Source organism: Sminthopsis crassicaudata, chromosome 1, assembly GCF_048593235.1.
Source record: "Sminthopsis crassicaudata isolate SCR6 chromosome 1, ASM4859323v1, whole genome shotgun sequence".
Lineage (NCBI taxonomy): Eukaryota > Metazoa > Chordata > Mammalia > Dasyuromorphia > Dasyuridae > Sminthopsis > Sminthopsis crassicaudata.
The window spans coordinates 326,177,307-326,194,438 of NC_133617.1; the positions used below are offsets into that span (position 1 = coordinate 326,177,307).

A 17,132-nucleotide genomic window follows, 5' to 3' on the forward strand; every position below is an offset into this window, starting at 1 on the left:
AGTTTCAATTTTATCATCTGAGAATTGTCTTTTCATATCCCTTGACCATTTATCAATTGGAGAATGGTTCGGTTTCCTATAAATCAGGGTCAGTTCTCTATGTATTTTGGAAATGAGACCTTTGTCAGAACCTTTACTTTTAAAAATATTTTCCCAATTTGTTACTTCCCTTCTAATCTTGTTTGCATTAGTATTGTTTGTACAGAAACTTTTTAGTTTGATGTAATCAAAATCTTCTATTTTGTGATCAATAATGATCTCTAATTCTCCTCTGGTCCTAAACTCCTTCCTCCTCCACAGGTCTGATAGGTAGACTATTCTCTGTTCCTCTAATCTATTTATGATCTCATTCTTTATGCCTAAATCATGGACCCATTTTGATCTTATCTTGGTATATGGTGTTAAGTGTGGATCCATATCTAATTTCTGCCATACTAATTTCCAGTTTTCCCAACAGTTTTTTCCAAATAATGAATTTTTGTCCCTAATGTTGGTATCTTTGGGTTTGTCAAATATTAGATTGCTATAGATGTACCCTTTTTTGTCCTTTGTATCTAATCTGTTTCACTGATCTACCGTTCTATTTCTTAGCCAGTACCAAATGGTTTTGGTGACTGCTGCTATATAATATAGCTTTAGATCAGGTACACTTAGACCACCTTCCTCTGAGTTTTTTTTCATTAGTTCCCTTGCAATTCTCGACCTTTTATTCTTCCATATGAATTTTGTTATTTTTTCTAGGTCATTGAAATAGTTTCTTGGGAGTCTGATTGGTATAGCGCTAAATAAATAGATTAGTTTGGGGAGTGTTGTCATCTTTATTCGCTTGGCCTATCCAAGAGCACTGAATGTCTTTCCAATTATTTAAATCTGACTTTATTTTTGTGGCAAGTGTTTTGTAATTTTTCTCATATAATTCCTGACTATTCTTTGGTAGATGGATTCCCAAATACTTTATACTCTCAACATTTGTTTGGAATGGAATTTCTCTTTGTATCTCTTGCTGTTGCATTTTGTTGATGATATACAAGAATGCTGAGGATTTATGTGGATTTATTTTGTATCCTGCCACTTTGCTAAAATTCTGAATTATTTCTAGTAGCTTTTTAGCAGTCTTTGGGGTTCTCTAAGTATACCATCAATCATATTCATTTTCAATGAAGATTTGTCGTGAATAAGAATACTCAAAATGTTAAATAGTTCTGAAGGAATATTCTGAGAGAAATTCCAACAACGGTTTGATTAGTGTCAATAGTTTTAGAGTAAGCCTCCCAAAGGTACCATCTTGAAGTGGAAAAGTTAGTACTGAACAAGACTTGAGAAGCAAAGATTTGAAAAAAAACAATGAATGGAGAAAGAGGCGAATAGATGGTTGTATTACTATATTTAAAATGATAAATATGAAGAATTTGAAGAGAGATGGGAAGACACAAGAATTCATTTAGAATAAAAAATGAGGAAAACAATGTATGTAATGAGTATAAAAATACCTAGAAGGCTGATCACATGGAGCATTGGGCCTACTAGAGTCAGGAAAATGAGTTAGATGCAGCCTCACATACTTATTAGCTATGTGATCCTGGACAAATTGCTTAATCTTAGTTTGCCTTAATCCACTTAGAGGCAAATCACTGCAATATTTTTGCAATGGATAATAGAGTCCAAAAGGTCATAGAGATGGAGTAGACTGAACCACAACAACCTCCACAGAAAGAAAAAAATTAACTAAATAGTAGTTTAAATGCCTAACTTAGACCAAGAAAAAGGGAGAAGATTCATTTCCCTCCCTTCAATTCATTACTGAGAGACTATGGGTATAGAATATTATATATTCTCAGATATGATTCACATGCTTTTTTTTTTTTTGCTGAATTGCTTTTTTCCTCTTTATTTTAAATGTTCTTGCTCATTGTTTTCATATAACCTTCATTTTTGAATATATTCCTCTCCTACACAGCAGTCTCTAGCCCTTATCTCTAGCCCTTACAACAACGAATAAAAAAATTATTTTAAAGATCTTTTTTACAAGGGATGGCTGAATTGAGAAATATCGATATATATTTGAAAATAAATGGGATGTATACAGTATCAATAATAATAAAAGAAAAATTTAATATCTCGTGTTAATAGATGAAATAGGACTATAATGCAATTATCTTGATTTTTAAGTCATATCAATCCTACAAGTGAATATTATCCCTTGCCATTGAGTCATCTGAATCACTTGTCATATGTAAGTGTAAGTACCTTGAGGAGAAAGGCTTCATCTGCATCTAGCATATACAAAACTTATGTGTTTATTGAAAGGAATTTATTTAATTCTCCCATGATTGCAGTAGTGTAAGATTCACCAAGTCAAGGAAGCTTCCATTTGCTCTTTAGTTTGGGGAAGCATCTCTCTGGACCTCATAAATAGCTGAGAAGGAAATGGAGGGAAAAGGCAAAGGAGGAGGCATATCTGTTGAGGTGAAAACACCAATAATAACTCTCTCAAATGCCACATGAAAGTTAAGTTACATGGTCATTAGAGGATGACAAGGTTTGGGCAGGGAGGAAGGAAATAGGATGTGTCACCACCTTTGCTATTCATCTGACATCAATGAGAGCAGTGGGGATGTAATGGATAGAAGCAGGAAGCCCTGGGTCCAAGTCCTCCAAGAAGGCCCCAAGCTTCAGTGGGAAAGTGATTTCCTCTTTAGTGATAATGGGAGCAGGGCCTTTCCATAGAACCAGTAGATCTCAGGCTGTCTTTATATAGGAGACTATCCCATTTTATCATGCATGGAACTAGAGAGCACAAACAAGGACCAGCAGAAAGGTTGGGCTTTCATTGGGGAGCTTAATGAAGGGAGAACCACACCCCCCTTCTGGGTCTCTAGCTTCTTCCCACTCATTGCTCCCACATCCACCTGTCCTAGGTCTGGTTCCTATCCTTCTCATCACCTCGTGCACAGGGGTTCTCAAACTACCAGGGCCAGATGTGGCCCACTGAGGACGTTGATGAGGCCGTCAGGTTAAGGCAACTGGGCTGAGGGGCAGAGACAGTGTGAGGTTTTGTTTTTACTATAATCCGGCCCTCCCACAGTCTGAGGGACAGTGAACTGGCCCCTATTTAAAAAGTTTGAGGACCACCGAGTCCTCCTTTACTAGAATGTCAAACAGAGGGAGCACTTTGGTCAGCAAGAGGTTTGCATCTTTTGGCCTGCTCCCCCTTTCGGATAAATGGATGCCCTCCTCCACGATACTTCACGTACTATCAGGCAACCCTTCCGCGACTTTTGCCCCGGTTCCGCCTGGGAGTGGGGGAAGGGACTGAGAAGAGGAAGGGTACAGAATCACCTTTCCGGTTTAATCCGCCCCTGAGAATGGCAGCAAAGAGTAAAAATTGTTGAATCACGGTGGGGCCAGGGAAACGCGGTCCGGATGTTCTCCTTCATACTCACAGGCGCACCAACCGTTCTCTCGGCCAGCTAACTTTCCCCCGCCACAGCTTTCCCAGAGCCGGACCTGCTCTCCCACCCTCCTTGCAGGCTACCCCCAATTAGGACGCGTGCCCGCCGCTTCCAGGCGGTCTATCTGCTGGCATCTACAGCTGGTGTCAGGCTAACCTGGCCACACCCACTTCCTCCCGACTCGCTCGGTTTTCCCTCCCCATCAGCTGCCTTGTGTGGGGCAGACCGCCGCAGCCCGGTTCGGCCAGTCTCCCGGAGCGGCTCGCGGCCGCCCGGGCTCTGTGACGTCACAAGTCCCCCCCAATCAGCAGTTTGGTGCTCGGCCGCCGCCCGCAGCCCCCGCCGCAGCCTCGGGCTAGTCTAGCGCCCGCCCCCTCGGCCCCGGGCCGCCCTGCGCGCTGCATCCACCCACACTCCTCCCCTCTCGGCCCCGGGGAGCCCTCGGAGCCGAGGCGGAGGCAAGCAGCGACAGCAGCAGCAACAGCAGCAGCAACATCACCAACGCTCCCACGACCGTCACCGTCACCAACAGCCCCACAGACCGCAGGGCTCGACGGTCCCCTCCGGGCCCCAGAAAGCACTAGTGGAAACAGAAGATGGCGAGTCTGGGACCCCGGGAGGAGAAGCAGGAGGGAGGATGCTGTGCGCGGGCAGCCGCCGTGGCCGCACCAGCTGCCGCTGCGGCTGCCGAGGAGGAAGAGGAGGAGGCTGCGCCCGCGGCGGACACCGAGCGGGCGGCTGCGGCCGGGGCTCCGCGGCCCTCGGAGAAGACCGCGGCGGGGCCCCGGCGGCCGTGGGAAGAGCAGGCGGCGGCCGCGGCGGCTTGGCTGCTGGGGGAGCCGGTGCTGCTGCTGAGCGGCTGCGTCGGGGATGCTTTGAGCTGGCGGAGGCCACTCCGTAGCCTGATGGGCTTTGTCTGCGCCAACCTGCTGTTCTGGTGAGCGCGCGCGGGCCCGGGGAGACGGGGCCGGGGAGGAGGGGCGGCTCACCTGGGCCAGGTGCACCGTCCCGGGCCTGGGGAGAGCGCAGGAAAAGTTAGAGGAGGGGCCGCCGGGCCTTCCTTCCCCGCCTCCGCTCTCTAGCTCCTAGCTTTCCTCTTCTGAACACTTTACCTGCGAACCTATCTTTCGTGTTCGCATATCTACTTAAAATCCGCCTACTAGGCCGGTAGCGCCAAAAGCATCCCATCGCTGCTAGGCGCCCAGTATGATTAGAAACACTGTGGTAACGCCTTCAGAAACCTACATGTCGTTACTTGCTCATCGTGATCCAACAGGCGCGAACTTGTGCCCCTGAATGCAGATCACGGCAGGTACATCCAGACAGATACATCCAGACAGACTCCTGGATGTGTGTAATCAGCGCTGTCGTTTTCATAATCCTCCCGAGGCAGCGGCTGAACGGTTTGTTTTCCTCTCTTGGGATCTAGTTTGCTGGATGTGCTCCCTGATGAGAAAATGCAGACAAAGCAAGCAAACAGGTAGATTATAGAGCCCACAGCCTAGAATAGTGCAGTATTTTTTAACATTCAAAAATAAAGTGGAAAATGCATGAATGACCTATTTGAGAATTGTTCAACAGGTTTAATTCCAGAATATTATAGACCCTACATAATCTAGAAGAGTGTAACATTTTTAATATTTAAAAATAATGTGGGAAATATACTGAGGGTATTGTTCAACAGGTTTAATTCCAAAATGGTCCACTTCAAACACACAAATGAAGAACATAGCTCTTTCATCTATAGAAATGCTTTGTCATCCATTAATTGCCAGTATAAACTCAAAGAGCTACGATCTTCTGCTGTGTAAAGAATTCTCACAACAACCACAATACATATAACCGGGAATAAACATTTGTTATAAAAAATGCCATGTTATAAACTGAGGGTGTGGCTCTAAAGGCCAGGAGGAACAGGATGAGCCTTTCCCTTTGAAAAGTCTCTTCAGAACTGCACCACCCCCCAGTTCCTGCAGCTCTTTGACATATTTTTTCCAGATCCGTCACCATCTTGCTTGTGTTTTGCCCCTGCTTCAGTTGTCAGTGCCCCTCAGAAAGTGTGTCACTCCAGCTGAGCAGAGTACTCCAGATGTGTACAGAACAGCGCCGTGTACATTGACATTTAATTAGCTTTCAAGTTTATCAGTGTGGTGAAAGCATGCTTCCATTTCCTAGATATCCATGAAAGCCAAGGAGATTTTTCTGCAGATAGAAACTGATGGATTTCATCTTGATAATGTCATTGTAGTTATATTGTCCTTTGCTCTGTTTTTTTTTATTTTTTTAAATTAATTTTATAATTATAATTTTTTGACAGTACATATGCATGGGTAATTTTTTTCAACATTATCCCTTGTACTCCCTTCTGTTCCGAATTTTCCCCTTCTTCCCTCCACCCCTCCCCTAGATGGCAGGCAATCTCATACATGTTAAATGTGTTGTAGTATATCCTAGGTACTATATATGTGCCTTTGCTCTGTTTTTCTAGATTTTTCTTTTCCCCATCAGCGTCTTAAGTGTTTACTTAGTGTTGTCACTATGTACCATAGCTTAGATTAAGAAAAAACTGTTATTAAACAAGCTACATATGGAGTGTTGGACATAATGCTGGTCTTCCAGTCAGGAAGACCCAAAATCCTGCCTTACATATTTAGCTATGTGATTCTGGCAAGTTACTTCACTTATTGAGCTTCAGTTTTCTATTGTATAAAAATGGAGATAAGAAATAGTATTTACTTCAAAGGATTGTTGTGAGGATCAAAGAAGCATAATGTAAAATGCTTTGCAAACCTACATTTGCTTTATAAATGCTAGCCATGATTTTAGGAATACCCATAGCATTTTGGGTAGAGTAGAAACATTTTAGATAATCTAATTTAGTTTCCTCGTTTTACAGAAGAGACATTGCATTCTGAATAAAATTCACAATTTGGCTTTGATTTGTATTTATGGGTATTTTTAAATTATAGTTGTCACCCCTTTCGAATCTTAATAGGTAGCCTGAATTGCACTGAAGAAAAAAATCATCTGTTGAAAATGAAGCCTCTCTCCACTTGGCTGAGTCCTCAGACAACAGTAATGCAAATAATAGTCACCATTTCTCCTTTTTTCTGTTATGATTTCTTGTATTTTTGACCCATCTTACCAGACTTCTTAGTGATTAGTTCTTTCTTTTTTTTTTTACATCAAGATTTTTATGATTAGGATAAGTTCAGCCTTTGTTGTTAATAATAGTAACTTATTTTAAACATTCATCTATCTTTGGGTGTGAGTGCATCTCTTAAGGTTCTACTTTTCTTCTCCTTCCTCTTCTTCTCCCAACTTCAATTATGTATTCTTACTCTTTCTGTAAAAAGATGAAGCTAGGCACAGATGAGAGCCTGTTACTATCCTAAGAAATAACTACTTAAATTTGGATTTAAAACCAATTTTTAATTGGATTTATATTGTTTTGATTAAAACACAAATTTTGATCATGTATTAGTCTTGTACAAATGGTATTGAAAAATGCATTTAAAATTTCTGTGGAATAAGTATTCGTTTTATTTTTGGCCATAATGCTAAAAATATAATGGCCTACTAGATGCAATTATTTTTGTGGCCTGTTGCCTTTTGATTTATCACATAACTTTGACATGATCCAGTGGTAAACAGTTTCAAAAAATAATGCAAAAGAAAAGGTTTTGGGGGCAGCTAGTTGGTATAGTAGATAGAGCACCAGCCCTGAAATCAGGAGGACTTGAGTTCAAATCTGGCCTCAGATACACTTCCTAACTGCATGACTTTGGGTAAGTCACGTAATTGCCTCAAGGGAAAAAAAGATTTTGTATAGGTCAATTTCTTCTTAAGCAGTCTTTCCTTAGACTTCATAGTATTGTAATATAGCATTATCCTTATGCTTATAAAGAAGTCTAAATACATGTAGAGAAAATAACTCACTTTGGATAACTAAATTGTTCACTAGAACTAGGATCTCCACTTTCATTCTTCTCTAGCACTATGGTGTATTTTTAAGATATTAAATAGTCAGAATCATAGACTCTTAGAGTTGAAAAGCACCTTAGAAAAACATTTCATCCAACTTCCTGACCTTCTTGTCCCTTTTACAACATTCTTGACTGATGGTTAGAAACTTTGTGAGCATTCTTGATGATTGTTTGCCCCTCTTAATAAGGAGTCACTACCTCATAAAGCAATTGGTTTTACTTTTGAATATATAGCTTAGTTCTACTGAGTTCAAATTTTTCTCTACCTCTTGGTACTAATTCCGTCTTTTGGAGATACCATAATGAATGACTTGGAAAGGAGTATTGGATTTGGGATCTTTAGGACCTTGGAGACCAGCCATGATGATTAAGTAGGATAAAAGAATTCAGCCTAACTTCACCTCCCTATTGGTATTGGCTCCTTCCCAACAATTCCAATAAAGATCTAAGAACAGCACTATGCTAAATCCTGGAAAAGAAAAGAGAAATAGGACTTGGAAAAGACTGAGAGTAGGACTTGGAAAAAGATATAACCGCTTAACACAAAAGGTAAAAAATCTCCAAGTAACAGTCTCCTTGAAAATTGCAATAGACCAAACCATAGTTAATAACTATACAAGACAATAAGAAATATTAAATCAAAGTCAAAAGAGAGTCAAATAAAATATAAGGTTATCTCCTGTCAAAAGCAATTGAAACAGATCAAAAGCTAATTTAAGAATCATTGAATTATCTTAATTAAACAAGATATTTGAAGAACACATTTGAAGAAGTCATGAAAAAAAAAAACTCCAGATTTTTTAGAATCAGAGGTCAAAGTGAAAATAGAAAGAATCTACTGATCACCCCCTAAAAAAGGTAAAAATTCCCAGGAATATAATATCCAAAATCCAGAACTTCTGGCTCAAAAGAAGTTTCAGGATCAGGATCAAGCCCCAGTTCTCTCTTTACTTCTTGTATAACTGGACACATTGCTAAATCTTTTGCCTCAGTTTCCTAATATGTAATATAAGGGACTTTTATGACTTCTGAAATTTCTTTCAGCTTTAAATCTCTAGCCCTTTGATCAAATTGAACTACACAGAAAATTTACTCCTTCCATATGAGAAGTCTTCTAATATTTGAAGACAGCTATGATCAGTCCTTCTATGTCTTAATAGTCTTGAATTCCTTCAGCCATATTTTATGTTACATAATCTAGGTCCTTTCACTCTTATTTTTTAAGTTTCCAGTGTTCCTCTTATAATATGGTGCCTTGATTTAAACTCATTCCTTTAAATGTGATCTGAATAGAATGACTATTGACATCCTTGTCCTAGAAACTCAACACTTTCATTAATGGATACAAGCATTGCATTATCTGGATAAAGCTGGTTTTCCACACCCCAGTTGACAGCTCTCATGCCCATCTGCCATATGACTGGAGCATCTGATGATCACTATCCGTGATTTCTGGAGTTTAACTTGAAGCCAGAATCAGAAAAAAATCTGTTTGAAGGGTAATATAAGTAAATAGAAGAATCAAAGTGAAAGATCATTTGAGTGAGCAACTAAAACAATTAAATATCATACCCATGTAACAAATTAGACTCTATAGTTTCCTAGAATAATTTGTTGTCAGAAACTAATTAGGTCCAGTGATAGGTTCCTTCCCCAGTTGAAAGTGGTATGTAGTTCTCCCTCTTCTAATGTTAATCCGTCTTTGACCTTTGTTCTGTCATCTCTTGGGTGTCCAAGGCATTAACAGCTGATCAGCAAGTATGGAATACATGCTGTGTTCTGTACTATGAGAACTAATGATAATATGATAGTAATAATAGTAGCTCATCTTTTTGTGGCATCTTAAAATTTATCAAAATGCTTTTTGCCCAGAACTCTGTGGTGTAATGAGTATAGTTATTATTGTCCACATTTTAAATATAGGACATTATCCATAAATGAGAAATCCATAGGTGTAAAGGTCCTGTCGTCTCTTCAATTATAATCCTTCTCTGGGAGGAGATTTCTTTTTTCTGTAAAATCTTTTCCTCTGTGAGCAGGTTTCTTAGGAAGCTTCTGGAGCCTCTAGCCAGACTCTCCTTCCAGACCACCGACTAAACTCAATATCCTAATCAGACTAACTCCAGGCTCAATGTTGTCTCTTTTATCCTCCCAGAGAATGGGCATGTAAGAACTTTTTTTTTTTTTTTTGAATTTTTTGAATTTTTTGAATTGCCCAGACAACCTGAGTTCTCACCTTGTAATCCTAACACATAGAAGTGACCTGATTTGCTCAAATACACACAGCTTTTAAGTGTCATATCTGGGAGATATAAGCCCAGTTCTCTTGACTCCAGGTGTGGTGCTCTTGCATATATACACACACACACACACACACACACACACACACACACACACACACACACACACACCAGTAACTTTGTTAAGTGAATGAATTGTTTGTAACCATTCACTCACTGTGCAATCTTGGAGCTTGCAAAATAATTGGGACAATAAAGTTAATGCACAGGAATTAATTAGAAAATAGTTCAAAATTTTCAATTTGTCCAGGACATAGAATAGACATAGAACTTCAGGGTTGAAAAAATGAGAAATACTGAAGGAATTTTATATGAATTCAGTTAACTGATTTTAGGTCAGATGTACCTCGAATTAGACAATTTTGTACTAAATTCTTATTTATTCTAACTTTTATCTAATAAAAATTTTTATTTTGGCATAGTTTAGATAAAAATGCATCCAAGTTAATATTACAGCTGGCATTGTGCTATTTTAGATTGAGGATTTCATGCATAAATCTTCATTTGTGAAGTTTGCCTGATTAGACAGTACAGACATGGCAATGTAGAAACATTTTTTTTAATGTGTGAATCTCCTCTGTAGTTTTTTTAGTTTTAATGTTCTTCAATTTCTTCCACATTTCAAATTTTGACAAAAATTGTTTTTCAAATATTTTATCAGCACTTACATGCTAGAGTCGCAGTTGGAAGTAATGAAACATCAGTGCAAAGCATGCAGAGGGGCCTCTTTCTACCCGTGGCCCTTCTATGTTGAAACTGAGGGGAAAATCACCCAAATGCTTTCTGACTTGCTCAAGCATGGATCACATTCTTTATTATTGTAGATTTATACCTATGTTAAAATGTGGATATGAATTATTAAACATGCCATTGTGTTTATAGAATAAGCCAAATTATTTTATTTGGACATAGTGCTAGAGTATAACATTTAACTAGGGTAGAACATTTTACTTTAAAAAGTAATTCATTGGAAGTCTCATTATCGCTGCCCTTGCTTTCAGGTAATGATCATTTTGTATGTAGGACAGTGAGACTATTACAGTATTAGATGAAGAGAGAAGACTTTGTTTTTATATATTCTTATGGATGTAGTCTCCCAGAGTGGGGATGTTTTCTACTCTAGTCTTTGAATATATTTTTTTAAAAATTAAACGATGATATCTCACATTTATGTAGTGCTTTAAGATTTGCAAAGCACTTTACCTCATTAATTCTCACAGCAGCCTTACAAGGTGTAGGTGTTTTGTTATCTCCCTTTTACAGATGAGACCAAGAGGTTAGTTAGATGACTTGCCTAGGGTCACACAACTCCTAATGGCAAAGACTGAAGTTGAACTCCTGAGTTCCAAATCTAATACCCTATTATTAACTCTTACCGCCTACTGTCTTACTGATCGGAAAAACTTTTTTTTTTAATAACCAAAAGATATTATTTCCAAACTGACTCTGCACATATAACATTTTATCTCATTTCCATGTCTGCACAGGCAAAAAAAAATCATCTGGAATGTGCTCCCTTTTTTTCTGTATCATTTAGGAATCCTAACTCTTTTCAAAAACCAGCTTGTGTCACTTCCTTCATTTTCTGAGATTCTTGAGAGAAGAGATTGTCTTATTCTTTGTATTTGTATCTTTAGAGCCTAGCACTGGCATAGAGTGATCACTTAATAAACATTTGCTGATTGATTGGCCCTACTCATCTCTATATGTCTTGTCTTAACTCTGCTTGTCTTTACCTAGCCCATCTACTTTCTGCTCTCTATTGAATTTAATTCAGGTTAACAAGCATTTATTACTGGATTCCTAGCTAGTCCCCGCCAATCCTCTAGTTGGTAGAATTTAGATATCATACCATTCCATAGTGTAATTTGGAATAGTGCTCTAGAAGGGAAAAAATAAATTGATTATTTGATTCAAATTTCAAATGTTAAACAAACCAATTATCTTTTCTAATTATGTTTGACTAGCGCAGAGGATTGTACTTAAGCATTTCCAAGATTTCCATTTGGGACTTCAATAACCCTTTATAACTGTTTTGTCATTCTTTTATCTTCTGCCTTATGTTAGAATTATTTGTGCGTTTGCATCTTATCTTTGCTATTGAAATATAAACTCTGTGAAGGAAGAGGGTGTCATTACTTTTGGGATTCCCCATAGTTGGATATATTTTGTCAGTAGTCGCTTAATAAATGCTCAATGAATGAATTAAATACGAATCTTTCCCTGAGATGATAAACAAAGATCTTGCCCAAAATCACTCAGTGAGGTTATATATAATTCAGAAATAGAACTTTGTATCTTTACATTCCTCTGTTCCACTAGGCCATATCTCCATTTAAATTTCTAATATGTAGTTTGAAGCACTGCATAATACTCCATAGATATTTTATGTGGTGTGAGTTAGATTCCAGTACTGTTTCTTTACTTTTTAAAATAGGGATGGTTTTGGGGCAATTTGTCAAAGCACAGCATTTTTGTGATACTTTATATCATTTTGTTTTTATAGTTGAACGGGAGTTTGATTTATTTATTTTAATTTTTAATATTTTTAATTACATGTAAAAATGTTAACATTTAGTTTTTAAATTTTTTGAGTTCCAAATTCTCTCCCTCTATGAGATGGCAAACAGTTTGATATAGGTTATACATGTGCAGTCATGCAATCCCCTATATCTTAACAAAGATATCTGTTAAGAAAGAATTGTTATAATGCATATGAAGAAGTATTAGTTTAGGATAAATCCCAAAAATAAAAAATTGGCCTTGACAAACTTTCATAGAAATGCTTTATAAAGAGGAACTCAGTATATTTTTAATAATAGCTTTTTATTTTCAAAATACATGCAAAGATAGTTTTCACCATTCACCTTTGCAAAACCTTGTATTAAAATTTTTTCTCTCCCCCCACCCCCCTCCCTGGCAACAAATAATCCAATATAGGTTAAACGTGCAATTCTTCTGTACATATATCTATATTTATCATGATACACAAGAAAAATCAGATCAAAAAGGAAAAAAAGAAAGAAAGAAAGAAAAAAGCAAGCAAATAACAACAAAGTGAAAATACTAAGCCGTGAATCTACACTTAGTTCTCACAATCTGGATGCAGATGTATTCTTTCCAGTACAAGTCTATTGGAATTAGCCTGAGTCATCTCATTGTTGAAAAGAGCCAAGTCCATCACAGCTGATCATCACAGTCTTGTTGCTGTGCATAATTTTCTCTTGGTTCTACTCAATTCCTTTAGCATCAGTTCGTATAAGTCTCTCCAAGTTTTTCTGAAATCATCCTGCTGATCATTTCTTTTATTTTATTATAGCTTTTTATTTACAAGATATATGCATGGGTAATTTTTCAGCAATGACCTTTACAGAACCTTCTGTTCCAACTTTTCCCCTCCTTCCCCTCACCCCCTCCCCTAGATGGCAGGTAGACCAATACATGTTATATATGTTAAAGTATACGTTAAATAATGTCCATACACTTATTTTGCTACACAAGAAAAATCGGACTTAGAAATAAGGTAAAAATAACCTGAGAAGGAAATCTTCTCATTCTGGATATAGAGAACTCCCCATCCAAGTATTGCATAATATAATTTTAAAATTTAAGTTGACATTTTGCATGAAATTATTGAGTAATGTTTGTGCTGTGAATAATAATAGAAAATGCAATATTTATCAATGTCAGAACAGATTTAGTTCTCATTTTTAACATCTAAGGGCATTCTTTCATTTGGACCATAAATTATATACAATAAGAAAAAAATAAAAACATGATGGAGTTATAGATGTTACTGAAACTGGATTTTGCTGTTCTCAGTCTCTGCATCTCACCTGGGCAGTTCTGGATTCCTTAGTAATACCTTGGGTGAGAATAGGAGATGTTGCTGGAAAGACTTATTTAGGACTTAGCTGTTGAAAATGCCTGTTCAGCCATTTTATATCGAAAGATCTGAAAGAATAATTCTGAGCATCTATTCAGTCTAGGAGTTCCTAACCTGCATTCCGTGACCTTGTTTTAAAAATACTTTGATAATTGAATTTCAAAACTTTTAATGTCTTATATGTATTATTTTTGCATTTAAAAAGCATTATATGGAGAAATGGTACATAACTCTTTGCCAAATTATCCATTACAGAACCCCTGGTCTGAAGATTCAGAGCCATTCTGAGGGAAGTGCAATGAAATCAAACCAAAATAGATTTTTTGGGGACCTACTTTAAAATCTTGAGTAGAAGTTAGGATGAATTAGAATTGGCCTACTCACATGGAAATTTTCTTGGGACTAAGACTTATTCTGTATCTGGAGTAGGACCTATTTGATAGCTGTAAGTCTTAAATCTGACTTTCTAGAATTCAATTCTTGGAGATTGCCTAGAGCACTCCCAGTATACTAAGGACTCATTGTAAAGAGTGGAGAGGAAGCCTATTTTTTTCTTGGCACTGAGACATAGGATTTTATAAACCCTTTCAATAATTTTGTTTTGAGTTGTGTAATAGGAAGATGCTGGCATATTATGGTATTCTCTGAACCAATCCAATTTATTCTTTGGGTATTATTTTTTTACTTGTTGAACAACTCCTATTTGGGGGTGAAGTAATGGCTTAATGGAATTCAGTAAAGATTTGGAAGGTATCTTAGAAGTAGTCCTATATCTGACCAAAAATCTACTCTATCTAGCAAAAGGTCATCCAACATTTGCTTGAATCCTCCTGGTGAGGGTTCATAACTTTGCGAAACAGCTGTATGCTAGGCCTAACAAATTCTGATTGTTATGAAGTTTTTCCTAGCCTGAAGCCTAAATCTGTGCCTTTGCAACTTTTGTAGATTATTCCTTATTCTGCCCTTTGGGACCCAGCAAAACAAGTGCAATCCTTTTTTGTGACAGCCCTTGAAGAAAACTCTGTTCTTTCTCCCTCAAGTAATCTCTTTCTCTAGATTAAAAATGCCTGTTTTCTTCATCATTCAGTACCTGGCATGATCTCCTAGGCCTTTTGTCATTCTGGTCTTTACCATTCTGATACAGTCTCTGAATGTTTTCCTCCTTATCCTTATTTCTAAAAGGTGGCATCCAAAACTGAACACAGTGCTTTAGTTATGAACTGATCAGAATATGATAGAACTTACCATTACAATTCATGGAAACTAGCCCATATTCTTGTATATTGTATATGAAAAAAATCAGCTTTTGTTCCTCATAGAGTTGGGTTCAAGTGATATGGATTTTCAGTATCACTTATAAGTACTAGAACAATGTTGATGGATTTGTTTCTTTTGCATCTGTTTATTGTCTTTCTAACTTTATCTGTAAATGTTTTTTGAATGATAAGACTGCTTCTAATCTAAGTTTCCTACAGCCTCAACTTCACCTCCATTGCTTTCTATTGTTTGTGAAATGTGTGGTGCTAGACCTCCTTTCCCAAATTAATCAGAGGCATCTTCAGGTACAAAGAGAAAGCATTTACTTAGTCCCCAAATGTAGAGGCCCAAGAACACCAGGGAGCCATCATAGCTCCCACCATGTATTCCTACAACCTGACAAGCTTTTGGATCATCAGAGTTAAATAGCAAAAGACCCAAGCCTTTTCATTGGATAGACTGAAAGGAAGTAACTATCCTTAACCAATGGTCACCAATCTTATCTGCTTCCTGTGGTTCTTGTCACTTCCTGTAATTTCACTAACTTCATGTGACTTTCTCCAATCCAAGGTACAAGGCCTGATCTTCTGGCTCTGGAAATAAGGATCATGTTACTTAGGCCTAGTCTTATAAACTGAGAGAATTTCATCCAGTCAGTCCCATTCAGAAGCAAGATTATAATTTCCTGTCACCTTTGTTCACCCAAGTTATCTGTTTCTTCCACTCTTTCCAAATTGCTGATTTCTGTTGGAGAAAGTCATGGAACTGTTGTCTAGGTATATCACAAATTCATATTCTTTAATCTCATTCAGATATATAACAAATTTTGCATTCGTTTCTGATCAGCCCTCATGTCCTGTGATATGTCAATGATTGTTACAAAGTCCTCTCACTTCCAGCCTTTATTGCCACTCTCATTCTTCTTTCTTTAACCAGATGATCTTAGTTTCTACTCTTCTGAAATTCAAGGCCGTCCATTGTGAATCCCATCATTTCCATTACTTCAGACCTCATACTCCATCTTCATCATCTTCATCCTATTCTTTCAATTTTGCTCTAGTTTTTGAAGTAGAGGTGATTGTTTTCCTTGCAAATCTCTCTTCTTGTTGCCATTATTCCCACTGCCTCTTCTTTGAGAGCTTGTTTCATAAATAATTCTAAATATGTGTCACTTGTGTGACTCTTTCATTGTTTGTTTTGGTATATTTTAGTGTGTCTGTATTTGGAGGACATTCTCTTTTTTCCTTTCTTTCTGTAACCCACCATCACATTAACTCTTTTCTGATTTACTTACACAAAGTACTCATGTCTCTTCTAAACATAAAAAAATCTTCAATTGACCTTGCCTTCCTCATAAACTAGGGATTTTTAAATCTTTTTTTTTTTTTTTTTTCCTTAGGTCATATACTCCTTTGTCAGTGTGGTGAAGCCCCATGGATCTCCTTAAAACAGTGTTTAAAAGTAGTTGAAGAAAATAACACATTTCTTAAGAGTTTAGTGAAGATAAAAGCATTTATTTTCCATTTAAGTTCACAGATCCTTAGATTAAGAACCTCTGCCTTAAACTACTGTTCTGTATTTCTTTTGCCTTTCATTGCCAATTGTTTGGTCATCTACAATTACTACCTACTTACCTCTCAACTTTTGTGATCTGGATTCCAGTGTGACCATTCCAATGAAACTGTTCTTTCAAAGATTAGTAATGTTTTTTAGCTGCTAAACCCAATGTCTTTTTTTTCATTCTTCCTCATCTTTTGGTTCTCCAACCTTTGACACTGATGACCATCCTTTGCTCATGTCTAATCTGTCTTTTTTTTTTTTTTTTTTTTTTTTTTTTTGACATCGATTTCTTCTTTGCTTGGATCATCTGCTTCCCCTTCAACATGGTCTCTCCTGATAATACCACCAGAGAATTCTAAGACCATATTAAGTATTCATGTTTAAAAAAATGAAGTACATGATCAACAATACAAAAAAAAAAAGAATGAAAGAAAGCATAAAAAGAGAATACAACATCTCATTAAACTATAAATGACATAGTTCCAAATTTAGGACCTTTAAAACAATAATAGCAGCTTTCCAGGTAGTCTTCTTGAAAAAAGGAGAAAATTACATTTTATAGATTTCTTATGTGCAACATTTCCATTTCTTTATCTGCATTCTCTTTTCTAGGTAATTTCGTGGACAGCAGAGATGATTACTAAATCTGGATAAGCAGCTTTAATCTCTGTTCCTGAATCCTAACTGCACT

General features: G+C 37.5%; 1 protein-coding gene across 3 annotated transcripts in view; it reads left to right on the forward strand.

The window, feature by feature from the left end:
* The first annotated feature begins 1,858 nt into the window (after window positions 1-1,858).
* The window catches only part of RETREG1 (reticulophagy regulator 1), a 171,069-nt gene continuing 155,795 nt past the window's right edge, over window positions 1,859-17,132 (forward strand). For all 3 annotated transcript variants that reach the window (XM_074279101.1, XM_074279103.1, XM_074279102.1), the window contains exon 1: window positions 1,859-4,389. In XM_074279101.1, the coding sequence (XP_074135202.1) occupies window positions 4,049-4,389 (341 nt within the window). In that variant the 5' untranslated portion in view covers window positions 1,859-4,048. The remainder of the gene's footprint in view (window positions 4,390-17,132) is intronic.